An 18,683-nucleotide genomic window follows, 5' to 3' on the forward strand; every position below is an offset into this window, starting at 1 on the left:
GCAGCCATTATATAAATATCAGTATTTATTTAATTACAGAGAGTGTGTGTTTTTTTAAGGAGTTTTTATCGCTCCAATATGGTTCGAAGAATGCAATAATAAAATATGTCCTTATAAATGCTTAATTAGTTGGTGTTGAAAACTAATAATTGTTGTTTGTGTTATAATATTATAATATATTGACTAAAAAACTCATCATTCAAACTCAAAATAACTGAAATAAACCACTTTTTGTCACACTCAAATGACAGAAAGAAACCACTTTTAGTCACACTCAGAATGACAAAGAAACCACTTTTATCACACTCGAAATGAAAAAGTAAACCACCTTTTGTAACAATTATCTAATCAATATTTCTCGGCAAAGTCATTCATCAGCTTTTTAATACCCGCTACATCAGTTCATCCATTTGTTTCTATTACAAATACCCGCCAAAGAATTTTGACGTGCCTTTTCTATTACAATGCTCGTCAAAGAATTTTCATGTGTCTTATCAATTTCAATATCTGTCAATTCCAAATCATTCTGCCAAGGACTCTCCGTCGCAATGTCCATGTTGGCATCATCTTGCAGTTTCGCGGCAATCACTTCAGTTGGCTCAGACGAATAGCGCTTTCGTCCTGAGAAAGGAAAGATCTCTCGGTGTCATTGACGGAGGTAGAAGCAGCGTTAGCCGAGCGGAATCGAGATGAGTTCCTCTCCCCCTTTGTGGCAGTTTTTCCGTAGCGTAGCTGGTAGTATCTGAAATACCACAAAAGATTGTTGATTCACAGTAATTATTGAAATCTCAATTGAATGTCCTATGATTACAGGTTTATGGTTTTTATGACTGTTCAGTTGTCAGTTACTATTTTAAATGAACAAAGAAGCAATATGTGACATATTGGTACATACTATGATGATAAATAATTTTGTATCTTGTAAAGACACAAAATAGATATCAATGTTTGATATTAGACGAACCAAAGTGATCATACGGTTCTAATACCAAACAAACCAGGAAGTACATATATATATATACAGTGAGGGACTAGTAAGACTAAATACCACACTGCCATTCGGAATGGAAAGTACCAATAGCTGAAGGAAATGAGAAAGGATAAAATAATACATATATGGTGCCAACATCCGATCTTGATGGGAAGAAATCTCAGATTAGAGCATAGCTTAGCATTGGAATGAGGAGACAATGTCAACCTAATGCCAAACCTTGTCAACTTCAAAAGCGACTGGGTTACTGTCAAGGGAATAAGGTCAAACACGGGATAGAAAATTGGGTCCAGGTGCTTACGGAAGTTGTGCTGACATTATTCGACATTTTGTTGTGCTGACATTCGCATATTTATTTAATCGTATCCATTTAAATTAGTAACTGATAGTAATATTTATGTTTAACAGCTTAAATATGTACTAGTTTATATTCTAAAAACATCAATATGTATCAATAATAAAGAAAAACTAGGCATTTCATGTTTTAATAATGTGACGTTTGGGTTGCTGAATGGTGTTGGGAAGGTAGAACCCTAACTAGGTGATTCTTCATCAGGGCATTCAGTGCAATTAGTTATCAGCACAATACTTAAGTTAACACATTGTTTGCGGGAGACGCTTAAAAGCGTCTTTTGCCTACTGTTGGTAGAGAGCGGGAGACGCTTAAAAGCGTTTTTCGTATTTGTACACTATTGGTAAAGCGCGGGAGACGCCAAAATGCGTTGTAGGTACACTTAGAGTAACAATATATTACGAGTAACGTATGATGTTGGTTACTCTGTGAAGTAAAAATTATGCGTCAGCTCTCGTGACACGTGTACTAGGTACCTGGCAATTCGTGGAATTGGGTCGGGTAGCCGGCCGACTGTGGTCATAAAACATGCACTTGAAATAAAATAACTGTAAGATAAATGTTTCGTTTTTTTTTTAAATCTTTATATTTCTTCAGTGTTAAAGCGATATTGTTTCGTTCAAGACGTTCTCTATTTTATTTTCTGTCTACATTCGGCTTTAAAAATTTCGTACAAAGTATTTGTGTGCTGTGCTCGAAAATTTATTTGTTACATATTTGTTACATAAAAAAGGGATATTATTTCATAAAAAATACCCTATAAAATGGACTACGGTAATGATAATCGATTACAATAAATATATGAAAGGCATTGACCTAGCAGACCAATATCTTTCGTATTATTCTATTTTACGAAAAACCACCAAATGGACAAAAAGGCTAGCGATGTATATAATAAATTGTGCATTATTCAACTCATTTGTTGTGTACAACTCCGTAAAAGAAAGGAAAATAAAATATAAACATTTTTTTAAGGAAATCGCAGAGCACTGGGTGGCTGATCAGATTTCGTCAGATAATAGTCAAGACCCGGAACCAACACCATCAACATCTGGTATCCGAAAAAAATCTTCAAAATCTGATCCTCCAGGAAGACTATCGATGGATATGCGAAAATATATATTGGAAAAGATTGAAGGCCCTGGTAAAAATAAGAATCTGCGAAAGCGATGTCGTGTGTGCGCGGTACACAAAATACTTAGCGAAACCCGGTACATGTGTAAATTCTATGATAGACCTTTACATGAAGGGAATTGTTTCCAACGATTTCATACTTTCAAACAATATTAGTGTTTAGTGGTGTGTATTTAAAAAAATATATATACTATGTTGAATGTGCATAAAATGACTAAATAGACAATACGACCAAAGCGCAGTTTTTTCAATTTTTTTTAATTTAAACTTATACATCGTAATTGTTTCTTCAAAAATATAAAAAATTGTGACCAGATCATAATAAAGAAATTTGAATAAGGTAAAATACTGAAAATTTTATTTAAATTTGATCAATAGTTCAGAAGTTATAGCTATTTTACATGAAACGGAATTTTGCGCGCGAACATGATAAAAATTGCCCGCTTTACGGCGTAGATTGATTAAAAAACACCCCGCAAACATTGTGTTAAGCCAAATACTATAAAATAGTTGTAATACCTCAACTTCTGATATTTCCCATACATTTTGATGGCAGTATTCTACACTAGCGCCTACTAGCGGCACAAGTTATGGGGCTTAGTTTACTTTCATGGATTTTATGCATGACTATGCCAAGGTACACTACCGCTCCTAGGGGCTAGAGTTGCCAGTTAATACAAGTTAATACTGCCAATACCTTATTGGAGTTGGACGTGTTATCAATATTCTAGGGTATTTGGTTAATAAAATTCAAATAGTTATTAACATCATTAAAAATATGTACAGCGTAATATAAAAACAACAATAAAAAATTTTGACATCTGCAAAAACAAATCACGCAATAATAATAATAATATAAATCTACACGGTCATTTCTGAAATAAAATAAAATTATTAATGAAACATTAAAATTGTAATTGCTACAAATCCATTCCCATATAATGTGTCAGTATGTAATGTGCAATTGAAACAATTATTCTGCGTACATTATTGTAAAAATTGATTAAACATATTTTAAAATGCATTCATTTTTTTTCTCTTCTGGAAAGTTGCAACATACATAGTAACTTATGAGGAGATGGATTTGAACTAATAAATATAAAATTTCATGCAGTTTACATCAAAAAGTTGCTTTATCAAAAAAATGGTGAAGTGAAGATAGATGATTCTATCCCAAAATAATTAAAATAGTTTTTGGTAACAATGATATACCTATTATTCTTAATGCAAGTTTTGGTGGATAAATGATAAAATAATATTGAATGGCAAAATGTGCGCAGCTGTGATATGTATAGATTGTCACATAATATACATTTTCAAAGGAATCAAAAATGTGTATGTTATTGAGAAATTATCTGGAATCCCAAAAACCTGCGGAAAACGTTTATTTTCTGAATGTATTAATTGATAACTAATCGTTAAGCGCCATCTTGTGACAAATTTCAAAAGCTTTGAAGTGAAGGAAAGGAAAAAAAAATGTTACTTAGATTATAACAAGTTATTGAAAAATTAATGACAGGCTTTTATTTTTCATGGATATAATATTATTTATTTTTGAGTTTTGTAGGTAGGTGTACCTACAATTATAATAATGTTTCCCATATACATTTAAAAAAAACTGCGTAAAGTTCAGTGAGTGAGCCGAAAAAGCGTGCCTCTTCAAGACCCGCATTAATTAATCCATTCCTACAGCTCCTACCTTAACCCGCCTCTCAACGCTGCCCAACAGGGTTGCAACATAGCTCCCCTGCCTTTACACTGTACAGACAGAGGCGCACCTGTGAGGTTTCACATGAACGACAAAAAACTTCTTGAAAGTGCTTTGTATGTTTATTTTATGTGTTAGTATTAACACCGTGCAATAAATTAAATAGCGGCTGTCTTATAAGATCAAATAATATCAAGTCACTATTTATCATTTCAGTAGAGGTCACCTCCCACTTTTTTAAACCGTTTTAAGAACCAGAGGGGCTCCTTATCAGTCTCATGTTGAAACAATTTTTTTTTATTAAAAGATTCTAAACGTCCCCCAAGTGTCCCTGGAAAGCAGAAAATAATTATGTACATAGAAGAAAATAAAATAATTGGAACATTCTCACCCCGAGAAAATTAACTCTCTCTTCAGATTTCATAGAGATTCTGAGCAGTCTACCAGTTTGCATAGATACAAAAAATTCATCGATAATATCTTGGTGATTAAAAACTGCAGACTTTTTTCATGTAATGAGGTCAAATAATATAACTAGATATGTAATAATAATAATAACCTAATTTAAACGGTATGAACAATTACCTATCTACATACTTCCTACATGACAAATGATAAAAAACCACTATAGCTATCAAAGTGAAATAAATTTAATAAGTCATTATTTGATTAGTTATGTATTAATCAGAGCATAATCCAGTACTATAATAGCAGTATGAAAGTAATTTGAAAAAGGTTCTTGTAGTCGAAATGAACCTATCCTAAAAATACATGTAAAATTTATAACTAACAATACGATGAAAGCAAAGTTTGGGTGATTGTATACTTTGAGGTTATGTTCTTAATGAAACATCAATTTTTAAAAAATGAGGCAAACCATTATGTTAGATTTATGATGAGATGATTATAATATATACAGAAATCTGACAAAACAGCAAGAGTTATTAGGTTGTTGAAAATCCTTTGATTTTCGAAACGGAAACAGAAGTTAGGTTAACTTATATAGAGATACGTTTTTTAGTTTCTGCTTCATCAGATTGTTGCAAACACCACAATGAGTGCCAATGGACAACAACTATAAGTCTTGCATTCATTTTAGTGACACCAATCTAGCGGACATTCAGTCACAGGTTGTGTTAGCCCATCTAGATATCCAGTACCTATGGCGGTTCATTTATTAGGTTGTAGTAGGGAAACAGTGGTGAAGAGGGATGTTGTCGACTTCCAGACCCGGAGGCCAAAGCTCTCCTTACGGCGAGCTCCCGCCGCACCAGCCGCATTGGTCTGTCGGGAAAACCTTAACATACAGATCGTGCGAATGTTGCAAGTTCGTTACCTCGGGCATTCGGGTACTTGATGCTATACCGCTAACTGCTAGACTAAACATTGGATAAACAGAACTGAACATACTTCTACCGCAAGAGTCATGCAGAACCTAGAGAATCCTACTATTTGATCATTTGTACTAGCATTATTGTTTTATTCACTGGGATGTCTTGATTTTGAACAGATACCTACTCATTTACATAGTATTAACCTGATATATGGCATTGTCTCTCATGTGACTTTTGAAGTTTCACAAAAACACAAACATTACGTCGAAAGGCGCCACTTGGTGTGATGTAGGTATATTGCATTTAAAATGTTTAAAATGGTAGAAACAAATGAGATATCAATTTCTCTTGTTAGATTGTCGAATCATTTCAAAATGGTCTTAATGGAATGAATTAGTAAGTGTATAGAAAGATTTTGTAATTATCGTATCCCGTTGGGCCAATAGTGATGGTGACGAAGTAAGTTTGACTGTTTTGAATTCATCAAATCCCCTTCCTCACCAGTACTCAGGGTTAACGTCACATCGTTGAATGTCTCGGCCGCTTCCGAGCAGTCACTTAGTTGATATTTAACAAGTTACATTGCCAATAAAGACATAAGATAGAAACCCAAAGACCAAATAATATAAGAACATTAAATTTACCACATCAGGTAATTAAAAATTACCACGTCAATTCTCTATACTTACCAACCAAAACATTGCTAAATTAAGTGAAAAATAATTATGTACACAAAAACACTTTTGGAGAATCAAAAAAAATATATTATTGTTCTTTGGTATTGTTTGCTGCTTCAATATTATATCTGCGTTCTATGTACTAATATGTACCTAAGTATGTAATTTCCAAATGCATCCTAAAATTGACCAGAAAACCGTTCATTATTTCTATAAAAGTGTTTATTTTAATGAACTTATGATATTAAATTTGATGAGTGTATGACAAGCGATGGTTTATTAATAAAAAAAATAATGGTGAATCACGCTAAGATGGATTTACTCATCTCCTCTTTAAAATATTCTTACATTGTTTGTGGTTTGAAAATATTTTCCCAGTGAATATAAACCAAATGCCAGTACAAACGTCACTCAAACAAATCAAATTTTATACTTCTAGAATGAAAGATTCAAAATAACCAAAAGAAGCGGTTAAAAGTGGATTGATTACGTCTTTTACTAATATTTGATCCGCGACTCTGTCTTGTTTTGAGCTCCTCGCTGTGCTTCGTCTGGAAAACCATATCACAAAATACAAACACCTTCATTAATATCTCAGGGTGATTTTAAAGCAGCCATGTTGTATGTTAACACAATACAATAATAAAGAATGTTCATTGATTGAATTATAATCACGTTTGGCGTGAGATCATGGGAGTTACGGTAATAATATAACATAAACTGTCAAATATCTTAACAAACGACTTGTGATAAATTAAATAATTGAAAGTTAACAAGTCAGGAACCCATTATCATATCTAGACAGTTAGATAGATTTGTTTCCATTTAACGTTGCAATCGACTCAGTGTGAGTAACAGTGTGTACACCCCTTTGTAACCGGCTTCACGCGAGCGTGAGTTTTTCTTTGAAAAACTTCTGCCAAAAAAAAAACTGTTTTTGGAAATGGAACCGGTGTCAATCAAACGTGCGGGAGATGCCTATGTAGAGTACCGTCACACGCACATATTTCAACCAGTACGTTACCCAACCCTATGGATCATAAGTAAAAGATTTACTAGTGTGGTCCATCAAAAATAGTTAATTAAAGGATACTGAACGATTGCACAATCAGCGCTGTTATCATAGAATGATGAGCTATAAAAGACACTAATACACCAACAAATCAAGTGTATTCCACAAAGAAACTTTTCCGAATGTTTTCAATCTGTGAAATTTGAAGGATGCCATTTCGAATTTCAAACTTTTAGATGGTTCTCGTTATGCACCGATTTTCGGACTGTTTAAATTTTTGATTAAATTGTGATTAACTGTCAAGCATAACAGAATGAACGTTATGCATGCTAATTAAAAGATGTAACGGGATGAGAGTCGGCGTTTGGCAGAGACCATTGAAATATCAAAAATGGTTGTGGTCATCGATTCGATCTTCAATCAAATGCGGGATTGAAGGAAATTGAAGCATTCCAACCTTAACTGATTGTAACACGTGGAAACAGTTCTATCACATTTATGACAAGATTTTGTTGAGGTAAACATTCTTCAGTTGATAGTCGTTGGTTAAAATATTGGACGGTAGCTTAGCAAATAGATAATATTTAAACTGTGTGTAAAGCTGTGTTTGAAATAGCATCAAATACTCGAATCTTTGAACACATCTACAATGGTTTATATACCTCTTGAGCAGCAGGTTCTTTATCTTCTTCTTCCACACGAATATGATGAAGATGAAGAGGCCCAGCATGGTGTTGCTGAGGTCGGTCAGGATCCAAAAGTAGCGGGATCCTCCGAGGATCCAGCTAATCCACTCAGCAACCCAGTTGATACCCATGACGAGGAACAGTTTCAGGTAAAGGTTGTACCTGAAAACATCGACACTAATTGGTTGTTAACCGTTCCGTTGCCAAAAGGGGTACTTACCCAAAATCTCTAATATTACTATTCTAGATGAATAATTTTAAATAAAGGCCTTAAAGTTTTGTTTTTTTTTTTGTATTCCTACAATACCCATAAACACATAATCTACCATTAAAAAAAAATAAAGTAATAGATTAAAATAGAAAAATATATTTTGTAAACATGTATTTATATCCTTGCAAATAATACTCCTTGCTCGCTGGAACCATAATCACCGCAAAAATGCGCCATCTCATTTGCGCATTAGTTCATTCGTGGGCTACCTGTACAGTAACTTTTGGGTGAGGCTTACCGTCTCACTCGCTCGCGCTATTACCAAAGATGCGTGAGGAGAAAAGGACATTATGTGCCGCGGGCTGACTGCCAGCAAAACCAAAGAGTAATATAAGTCATAATAACGCAAGATGTTTGTTGATGAATGAATAGTTCTAAATAAGTTTTTTTTAATAAAATTAAAAATATTACAATAATTATTCCTTGAAATACATTAAATATAAGCTATAAGAATAATTTGCAATAAAAATTTATGAATTTATGGGGAAAATGGCTCTAAAATGAAAAAATGCATAGGGTTACAGTCACATCATGGCAAACAAAGTTTTGATTTGCATCTTGGCATGCCGAAGGTTAAGATCTAAGAGTATGGATATTGGATTAGTTGAGGTTAGGTTGACCTACTTTAAGAATTTACTTAATAACTTAATAATTAACTTTATTTTTTTTTTTTTTTTTAATATTTTTTTATTTTTTTATTTTTTTATTTTTACTTACTTACTTAATAACTTACTAATTAATGAAGGTAAAACCTGTGTTTTTTATGTGAATTCCGCACTGTCCTAACTGCTACCAACCGTCTGGAGCCAGTGAGACTATGGCATCCCCATTTGGGTATATTGTGAGTCTGAAGGTAGTGTGGAGGGGAAGGAGATGGGAAGAGGAAGGTGGGTAAGTACAGGGCCATTGAGATCTGGTCACCAAACACGGCTAAAGCCGTTTCAATTCTGATTTTGGATTGCGGTTTGAGAGCTTTACCCCTCGGCCATAGAGGCCGTCGGAGACGTGTTTTCTAAAACAGCAAAAACTAAAAAAAAACGGTGAGCTCTGATGTCAAGAAATTTGTACTAATTTTTCTATGTCTCCAAACTATCATTATCTTTCAATATCTTTTTTGTCCTGGGTTATGCGACACAGTAATTTTTTTTGGTTTATCAAGATGAGCAATCACGTTGTCTTCTCCATATTTTTAATGAAAGTGATGCAGCGTGCATTTTTAATTAGCTTTGATAAATTCGTGTGAATAGAGGTTTTACAGAAAACATGGAAAAGCCACTTTTTTGAAATACTTATTTCAAATTTAAAGAAATCATATTCTATCGTACATCTTTTTATTAGCCTGTCTGGGGCCTAAGAGTCGAAAGGTCTGGCGCAAATTGGCGACATCAGTCTCCTTTCAAATCGGTACTGATCACACTTCTAGGAATTATCTGTTTAGTGGCAAGGACCATAAAAACGCCGACCAGAGTATTGGCAGGGCGCGCGAAGCCGACAGGTTTTGAAGTGTCACGTGATCAAGTCAGTGCCATCGAGCAACGAATGTTTGCAAATTTGTCAAGGACTGTAGGCCTCGTCGGAATTGACCATAAATAAATTTGCTAACCGGATAAATCACACGACACGATAAGATATAGGTTAGCTTAGTTTAGGTTAGGTTAGGTTAGGTTGGGTGTTTTGTCTTGGAAGCATTCAGTGGCGAGGGCCATAAATATGTTTATTAAGTTTACCTCTGTCTGTCTTTGTTGTACTGATCGTGTCTGGAGCTGTCTCCAGTCTTCAGCATGGCCGTCTCCCGATTGATCTGCAGGATCTTGCAGCTGGTGCTGGCGAAGAGGGCCAGGTTCACCACCACCAGGATTATCACCGGCATATAGAAGTACACCAGTTCACTCTTCCACTCTAGAACAGGGAGAAGGCATTATAAAAATGGATGATGGCTGATTTTTCGTTGTCACTTCTAATGAAATTGATAACAGGTTTAAACAAAGAATGAGAACATAAAAAAGTGAATACCACAACTGGTCTCACAAGGAACTCCAATGAAAATTACTATGTTCATATGGGTCAACAAACGCCGATTCCGCATACATGAGTTTTATTTTGTATGATTATTATAAGTACAATTAATAAACATATATATTTTTAAATGAATTAAACACTATCCTTTCAAAACGCCCTGCTTTAAAATTCTATTATTGTATAAAATTTTTGATATATTTATAAAACTAATAACTAACTAACTAACTAACCATCACGCCGTTTCTCCGAAGCGGTAGGCAGAGAGGACGGACCGCCAAACAACTCGGTCTTGGCACACACTCCTTGCCTCATTCACATTCATACATCGTCTCATACATCCTCTTCTATTATTCTGACTCTTGACATGGCCCGACTGGAGTATCTGATTCACTTGATCGTGCCATGTCTTCCTCGGGCGTCCCCGACTTCTGCTACCATTCGCATTTGCATCATATATCCTCCTTACACTCCTTTCTTCGCTCATTCGCTCTACATGCCCAAACCATCTAAGCGTCCCTTTCTTAATCTTACTCATTACGTTTTCATCAACCTTGCACTCTTTGCGGATCTCCACATTCCTCACACGATCATACATGGTTTTACCACACTTACGCCTCAGGGATCTCATTTCATCAACCTTCATCCTTTCTCTGCCAGTTCCATACATAAGGGTAGGTACCAGCACTCCATTGTGGACTGCTAACTTCGCTTCTTTGGACATTTTTTTGTTAACGCCAACTGAGTGGAGTTACCTGCATTTACCCTTCTTTCAATATCTCTGTCAGCCTTCCCATCTCTCGTAAACATACTTCCTAAATACACAAACTCATCCACCTGCTCCTAGTATTCCTCATTCACAACTGTATTGCACACTGTTTTCGTACTCTCTCTTTCAAACAACATTACTTTAGACCAGAGGTTCCCAAAGTGGTCTATATGGACCCCCAGGGGTCGATATCAGCATGCTGGGGGTCTATGTCAGTGAGAAAAAAATTTGGGGGTCCACGAGATTCAAATGGGGGTAGATACGATGGGACCCCCATTTACCTCAAGTCACCATTTAGAAGTTCAGTAAATGACACAATAGAGCCAACACGAATATAATAGACTGAGAAATTACTTATTTGATATTTGCATTTTTATATTTCGTAAAGTTGTTAATTGAGGTATATAAATAGAGTCTATGTTCCTTTTCTTGTCAGAATTAATATATTCAAGCAAAACATTGCACATTGGAAGCCGCGAATTTTCCTAGATCCCCAACTTGTTTTTGAAAAACGTCCAAGGTAATAATGACGTTCAACTTTTAAATGTACTTTCCACAGACTTCAAAACTAAGTTTGAGGACATTTTGACTATCGAAATGAAACGTTGAAGAATCGGAAAACATGTGACAAGAAGAAATGACCGGAATAAGCACTGACAAAGAACTTAAGGGGCAGTTCTGTAAGGCTAGCTACAGAAAGAAATTCCCGTTGCTTATCCTGCTTCTTTTTCATTTGGTGTAATACCTCACAAGGGCGCCCCTGTCTGCACAATGTAAAGACAGAGCAACTATACCGCCACCCGGTTGTAGGGTAGGCAAGGGAAGGGAATCTTTTTACTAAAAAAAATAAATGATTATCACATGGGACGTTAATAGTTTTAGGAAAATTCAATATTTGGCAGGCAGGGGGTCTACGGAAAAAAATATATTTGGCAAGTGGTCTACGGGGCAAAAAAGTTTGGGAACCTCTGCTTTAGACTTACTTACATTCATCATTAACTCATTATTCATACATGCTTCGTTCATCCTAGACACGAGAGAGACTGTAGATCATCCATAAATAATTATTTATTTAATTTAAAAACTTTGGCAAATTTGAAGCAAACATGCACAATTTTACGGCCGATGACTTTTGGAATATATTACAATTATTTGGAAGTGTGTTGTAAACTTTTATGTGCAAATACTAATCATAGTATTGCCTCTTTTGAACACTACTTAAATCACGTATCTCATCGAAATACAACTGACGACTTTTATGAATCCCTCTCAGTTTGTGTTGTAACGTTCACAAAAAGGGAATAACTATACGGAAAATTTTAATCGAGTGCGGAAATGGTTGTATTTGTACAATTTTATAAAAGCAGTGACGAGATGCCAACATTTTACTGAGTACCTACTAACTAAAATTACCCTGTCTAAATAAATAAAAAAATGTGGGCTCCCTGTGACGTCACACCTGACACGCCATAGATTTGTTTTCGATTTGATTACGTTTTGGCGAGACTCAAAAAAAAAGTTAAAAATGAATTAATTTAACTATTTAAACTAACTACATAATTTTAAACTAACTAAATAACAATTAAAAATGCTGGTATTTAAGAAAGAAGGTCACCATTTAAAAAAATATTGACTTAGTTCTTTGTTGTAAACATGGAGAAAATGTTGTAAACAATAAATTTCAACATGTGAAGAAATAATAAAACTATTCGAAAATTGAATACGGAATTAAAGAAATTACAAAACACGTAATGTAACATTCGTAAACATGTCGCTGAAATACAATATTTCAATTTTATTCCTTCTATTATAATCTTTTATTGTTTCAGAAAACCATATTCACTGAACAAAAGCTCTGCCACGAATGACCCCTCGTCCGCAGACTACTGCCTACTTTAAAACAAGCCACGTATTGTTATGTTTCTCGGGATAGAGGGACGACGCCAACATTTAAATCTTCCAGCTTTTCTCTTATGTGGTTACAGAAATTTAAACTGGAACAATAAACACCCGCGCGTGCGAGGATAATGTCTTATTTTCAAAACTTTGATAGTTTGCAAACGTGCGATATTATTATTTGTGATAGAGTTTTGGTATATGAATACATGAATAAAGTTCCACCACTGAGAGTTTGCACACAGCGAATTTAAGAACAAATTGATGTCGACGGAAGTAGGTGCATATGTTTGAGTAAATCAAACAAAACAAATAAAGATGTAGTTCCTGGTAATCTTTTAGTGGCACTGTACTTTTATCACCAGGCTAGAAAGTGACGTTACGATACCAACCTGAAACAGGTCCTGTCCTGAGTAGGAGGTAAATATGTATCTTTAATAATTTCACAACTAGTATCTTCAGAATCTTCCCGATAATGTCTCTACCAGTTACCTAAGAATCGTTTATATAATGATAACCAGTTACCTCAAAATCGTTGATATAATGACTACCAGTTACCTCAAAATCGTTCATGTAATGTCTCTAACAGTTACCGCAATGTTATACGTATAATAATTACCAGTTACCTCAAAATCGTTCATATAATTTGCTACCAGCTACCTCCAAAACGTTCATGTAATGTCTCTAACAGTTACCTCATAATCATTTGTATAATTATTACCAGATAACTCAAAATCGTGCAGGTAATGTATTTAACAGTTGCCTCAAAATCGTTCACGTAGTGTCTCTAAAAATTACCCCAAAATCGTTCATATTAAAACGTCTCTACATTGTCCAGTTACCTCAAAATCGTTTATTCAATGTCGAACAGTTATACAAAAGTCGTTCCTATTATAATGTCTCTTCGTATTATATTGTTCGGTTACTGAATTAAGTTAATTAATTAATTCTTCGAAGGTTGTTCATATTTTTCGGTTTAAACATGGAGATTATTCGTAGCCCCATGTGACAATTCTGGGCGGATATTCGAATTTGAGGAAATGCTATTCTAAGAATTGAGACTTTGAATTTATTAGTCTGAATTGAAAAATATGTCCTTCAAACAATTAATTTCGAAGAATTTACCCATGATCATCTAAAACATATTCAATTCTATTTCGAAACCTGATTGCAATACTGTTTTTAGTGTTGTTTTACCTGTACAAAAAAAAAAGATTTAAACCCTTCCTACAAAACACCAAATTAATTATCCCCCACTTCTAGAAGGGACCAGTGATTAAAAAAACAGGACTACGGCATCCCGAATTTGTGTGGTTGAAGGTAGTGGGGAGGGGAAGGAGATGGGAAAGAGGAAGGTGGGGAAGCACCTGTAAATCTGCATAGTATTGTGTCAGTGTTAGCATACCCCTAAACCAGCACTTCTCCACCCCAAACTCGGGTCGCAGGTGGTGTTTGGGGATTCCCTCATGGAACTGCATGAGGGCGCAGACCCCCGTTAGCACTAGAGGCAGTCCCCAGGCGTACAGGCAGTACAGTAGAAACCGACGGCGCTCTGCCACGCGTCGGCCTTGGCGGGGGGCGCGGAAGCCACTGGAAGATAAAGAAAACCAATGTTAGACACTTTAAACGAAATCGAATCAACAGGATGCATATGAAACATTTTCACAATAGAATGGTGCCTGTAACAGTAATTTTAATTTTAATTTAATTAAATAAGAATGGTACCTAATCTTATAACGCAGAAAGCACTAACACAAATGGAGCACTTCATAGTGATCTGCTCAAAATCGTTTATATAATGACTACCAGTTACTTCTAAAATTTTCATGTAATTAATGTCTCTAACAGATACCTTAAAAATGTTCATATAATGTCTCTAACAGTTACCTCAAAATCGTTCATGTGTGTTCATAATTTAACGTTTTTGTTTAACGTTCATAATGGAGCAATTCGTAGTGCCCTGTTTGTGTCCTTGTCCTAATACGTACAATGTTTTCCCGCGGTAGGTTTATATATGAGTGGCGCAATTTATATAAGGGCACTCAACGTGTGAATCTAAGAGTGTGGTTATAGTGCTTCTGGTAACAATGTTCCCAGTTAAAGTATTCCCGGTCAAAATGTTCCCAATTCGAAAATATAAAATAAAATGTCATTATATTGGCACAGTCAGTCAGCAAACTAAACATGTCCTAACCTAACCTAACCGACTGTGCGACTATTAACAAGGCGCATTTTGGCAGGGAAAGTTTCGACCGAGGATATTTGTCTAGGGAACCTTTTAATTGAGGGCATTTTTATTGGGAAAATTTTGACAGGGAACATTACAACCAGCAACAATATTACCGGCTACTGGTGACCGTAGTGTAATATTTATAGAAGGTAGATGATGGCTTGGCGGAATCCCTTAGTGACTTAATGATCCAGCCGGATGTGAGGCACTCGAAATATTCTGCTTGTTTATACTCAGCATGCTTTTATTAGTAAAGATTTGTACAAAATTAATCTAGACAGATCAACCAATCGATTGTAATGTGGAAGGTTTATTATTTTCAGCGAGCCAAAAAGTAGAACATCAATAAATTCAAATTCTCACCTTGGCGTAACTATAGCATTTACATGGGGGGTGGGGTTCAACAATTGGTGGGGAAAGGGTAAAGGGGGTGTTGGAATTTTATTAGAAAGATTTAAGGGACCTCTACTTACAACAACTTATTATTTATTGATAATGTAAATAATATTGTTATATTTTCCACGAATGTTATTTATTTATTTATTATACGCCTATGGCTTTTACATATATATAACAATATACTCGAAAATAGTGCAGGAAACGACTGTTTAAAACACTTAAATAAATATAAAGTAAAAATATTATTGAATTTGATCCACACAGTATGTAGGTACAAAATATAAAAAATCCAAAATGTGTTAGTCAATTTAAATAGCTTTTTCAAAATATTCCCCTACTTGATGAAAAAAACTTCAATAAGGTATGCTTATACATATATTTAAATTGATGTACTAAATTTATGAACAACATCGGAGTATTTGTTTCCTAGCTGTTGAATCCGTCACATAGGAGTGTGATATTGGGACGTTGATGTAGAATTGCTACAATGATATGGTAGGTACTGTCTTGTAACTGACCTGCTTGGAGTATGAAAAGAGATTACAAATAATAAATAAGGGGTATCAAACGTTGAATTAATGATTTATCTACGATTACTATTACCTTTTTCCTACTAAATACTGAGGTTGATGGGGGGGTGTGGGGTTTATTCCCATAAGCACCCCTGTTTGCTTCTCACCATTGCAAAACACGTTGAATCTATTAACAAGAGTGGAGTATTTATTTATGGGACGCCCACATAATATTTTTATACATAAAACATTTGTAATATGTAATAATTTCTTAAATTACCGAGTTGTGATTATTCTCAGCCAAAATATCGCTTTCCTTATAACGGGTAAAGTAATAAATCTGCAATGATAGTGAAAAACGTCTATAATCGGGCCTTAATGCAATGTTCCCGCCAAAGACTTAGCGTTTTTCGTTATTAATCGACTCGATAACCGATTTGGGGATGAAAAAATATGCTTTGGCAATGTGTTGACCCGCCTGCCTGTAAATTATCCAGCTAAGTTAGGTTCTACCCTCTACCCCTTGTCCCTACTACCCTTGGGTCCGCTGTCAGTGATAATTCTCTAAATCCGACCACACTTACATATTTAAATAGGGGTAGATTATAGGGTGGGTGAAGCTGCTATTTTTATTACGCCTGGTAAAGTCTATCTGTATAATTTGTATATTTTATAAGCTAGAGGCTTTGTTCGGATTCTCCCGTGTTTTGCATTTAACATTCGGTGAAAAACTGTATATTTTCTAACTGAAAAAATATGGAAAAATTATGAGACATTGTCTTATTTATGACAGTCAAATTGAAATTTTAAAGTGGCATATGGCTGGAGGCTGGAAATGAAGTCGCGTTGGCCAGTAAAATTTGAACGATAAACAGCGGTCCAAGTTCTTAGAAAAAAACAATTTAACTGAACAAATTAAACGTTGAGAAACTTGAAAAAAATAGCAATGGACTGAAATAAGCTAAGTTTTAGTATTTTTAAACACTGTGTTGTTTTCATAGTGAAACATGTTGAAGAAATAATAAATAAATCTTATCTTATTTTTATTTTATACAAATTAATGAATATTTCAAAGCGCAATGGAAATGACTTTGCAAGTTGAAATTAGTTGTGTTTACCTAAAAATAACTTTTTTTAGATTAGCTCCACACAGGAGGCCTCGAGGAAAAAAATCCCTCGGGGCCTATGTCATATTTGGGGATGCTATGTGGAGTGCCTTTTAGGGGAAAGGAAGGAGAGAAAGTTCTGGGGAGGAAAAAGGTATGAGGCGTCGGTCGATGTGCCCAGGAGTGACGGATGTATAAATCCATCAAATGGAGAGGTCATAAGGTCTCCCTCAACCAGTCTCTCCCGATCCGACCCGCCACGCAGTAGATGGGCAAACGCATCCGCCGTCAAGACCTAGACAAACCTCACTCCATGAACCTAGGCACCCCTACTAAGTCACCAAACGTAAGCGAACCGAATGGAACTGAGCCAGAGCTAACCGCTACACGAAAAAAGCGTACTAATTTAAAATATTGCTAATTTATTAAAAATCTCTTAAAATTATTCGTATTCCGGATAAAAATGGGACTATTATCAGAACAAACGCAGGTGCATGAACAAATGTTCTGATATATCATGAATGTTCTATAAGTTTACCAGGAAACGGCACGCTATTCTGTTTTTAACAGGATTTTAATAAATCAGCGATACTCATTTTTCTCTGTGTAGGAAGGTTTTCTGGTTCAACTCTCAAAATTTTCTGTTTTATACTGATAACATATATATTTACATATTACCCGAGTGATTGTGATTGTGTTGTGATTGTATAATCTCAGATCATTTTAATTCTATGATCTGAGCGTCCAATGTTATTCAATTCAGTTAGTTATATAAAGACTCTTAATAGATTATAGTCTGTATTCAGCAACTTCTTACTTGAATCAAGCTTCCATTTAGTCACCCTTCCATAGAGGGTAATAATCATCCCTAATTACCTTCACGGAGACATAATTACTTTATAAACTGAATTCCGCTAATGAATCTGCCATCAGCTTAAGTTTAGCGAAATCAAATGACTGCTTGGGTTGTGAGATACGTAAGTAAATTATAACACTAATTGTACTCGAAACAGTATACATTCATCATAACGATGGCTTAGATTAAAAATACTGTATCTCAAATGAGTTATGTACTGAAATCTACCAAATATAGCCTATTTTTTTATGGGTTGAAATAATGCATCTTCTGAATCTCCGTCCCAAAGATATAAACATACTTAAAAATATTGTAAATCCTCCAAGCAATGCGTTTATGACTACAGATATTTTATATCGTCAATAAAATATAATATTACCATAAGATAAAGATACTGAAATATGTAACTAAATACTCGTTTTAGTGTCACAAAATCTAATGTTTCCAGGTTTGCAAATTTTACAATCAGTTTTCACAGCTTTATGTTTTATGGAAATACAATATTTTAACCATTTTAACATGTTATTGAAATTCCCAAGGTGTATATTCTATAATACACAATATACGTACGGTAAATTTTTTCTTTTGGTTCTATCTCCTATCGGATATTAGCTATGTTGGCGTTGGTTTCTAAGCCATGAATTAAGGTTTGTTTATAAGAAATTGACACAACTATTACTGTTAAAAAAATATGGGCCAAAGCATTATGACACATGTAGGCATATTGTTTGTTT

At 34.8% G+C, this 18,683-nt stretch overlaps 1 protein-coding gene across 2 annotated transcripts in view; it reads right to left on the minus strand.

The window, feature by feature from the left end:
* Nucleotides 1-361: 361 nt before the first annotated feature.
* Nucleotides 362-18,683, minus strand: part of LOC149420586 (G protein-coupled receptor Mth2-like) — a 209,662-nt gene continuing 191,340 nt past the window's right edge. Inside the window, exons 5-8 of one of the 2 annotated variants that reach the window (XM_089636817.1) lie at nt 14,252-14,436; nt 9,893-10,064; nt 7,871-8,056; nt 362-742 (exon numbers count right to left, since the gene is read on the minus strand). In XM_089636817.1, coding sequence (XP_089492943.1) covers nt 586-742; nt 7,871-8,056; nt 9,893-10,064; nt 14,252-14,436 — 700 coding nt within the window. In that variant the 3' untranslated portion in view covers nt 362-585. Of the gene's footprint in view, nt 743-6,560; nt 6,748-7,870; nt 8,057-9,892; nt 10,065-14,251; nt 14,437-18,683 lie in introns of those variants that run through there. The other variant, XM_089636818.1, reaches the window with a different exon arrangement.

The sequence above is a fragment of the Hesperophylax consimilis genome, chromosome 10, assembly GCF_061612785.1.
Source record: "Hesperophylax consimilis isolate HC1 chromosome 10, BYU_Hcon_1.0, whole genome shotgun sequence".
In the NCBI taxonomy this organism is placed as follows: Eukaryota; Metazoa; Arthropoda; class Insecta; order Trichoptera; family Limnephilidae; genus Hesperophylax; species Hesperophylax consimilis.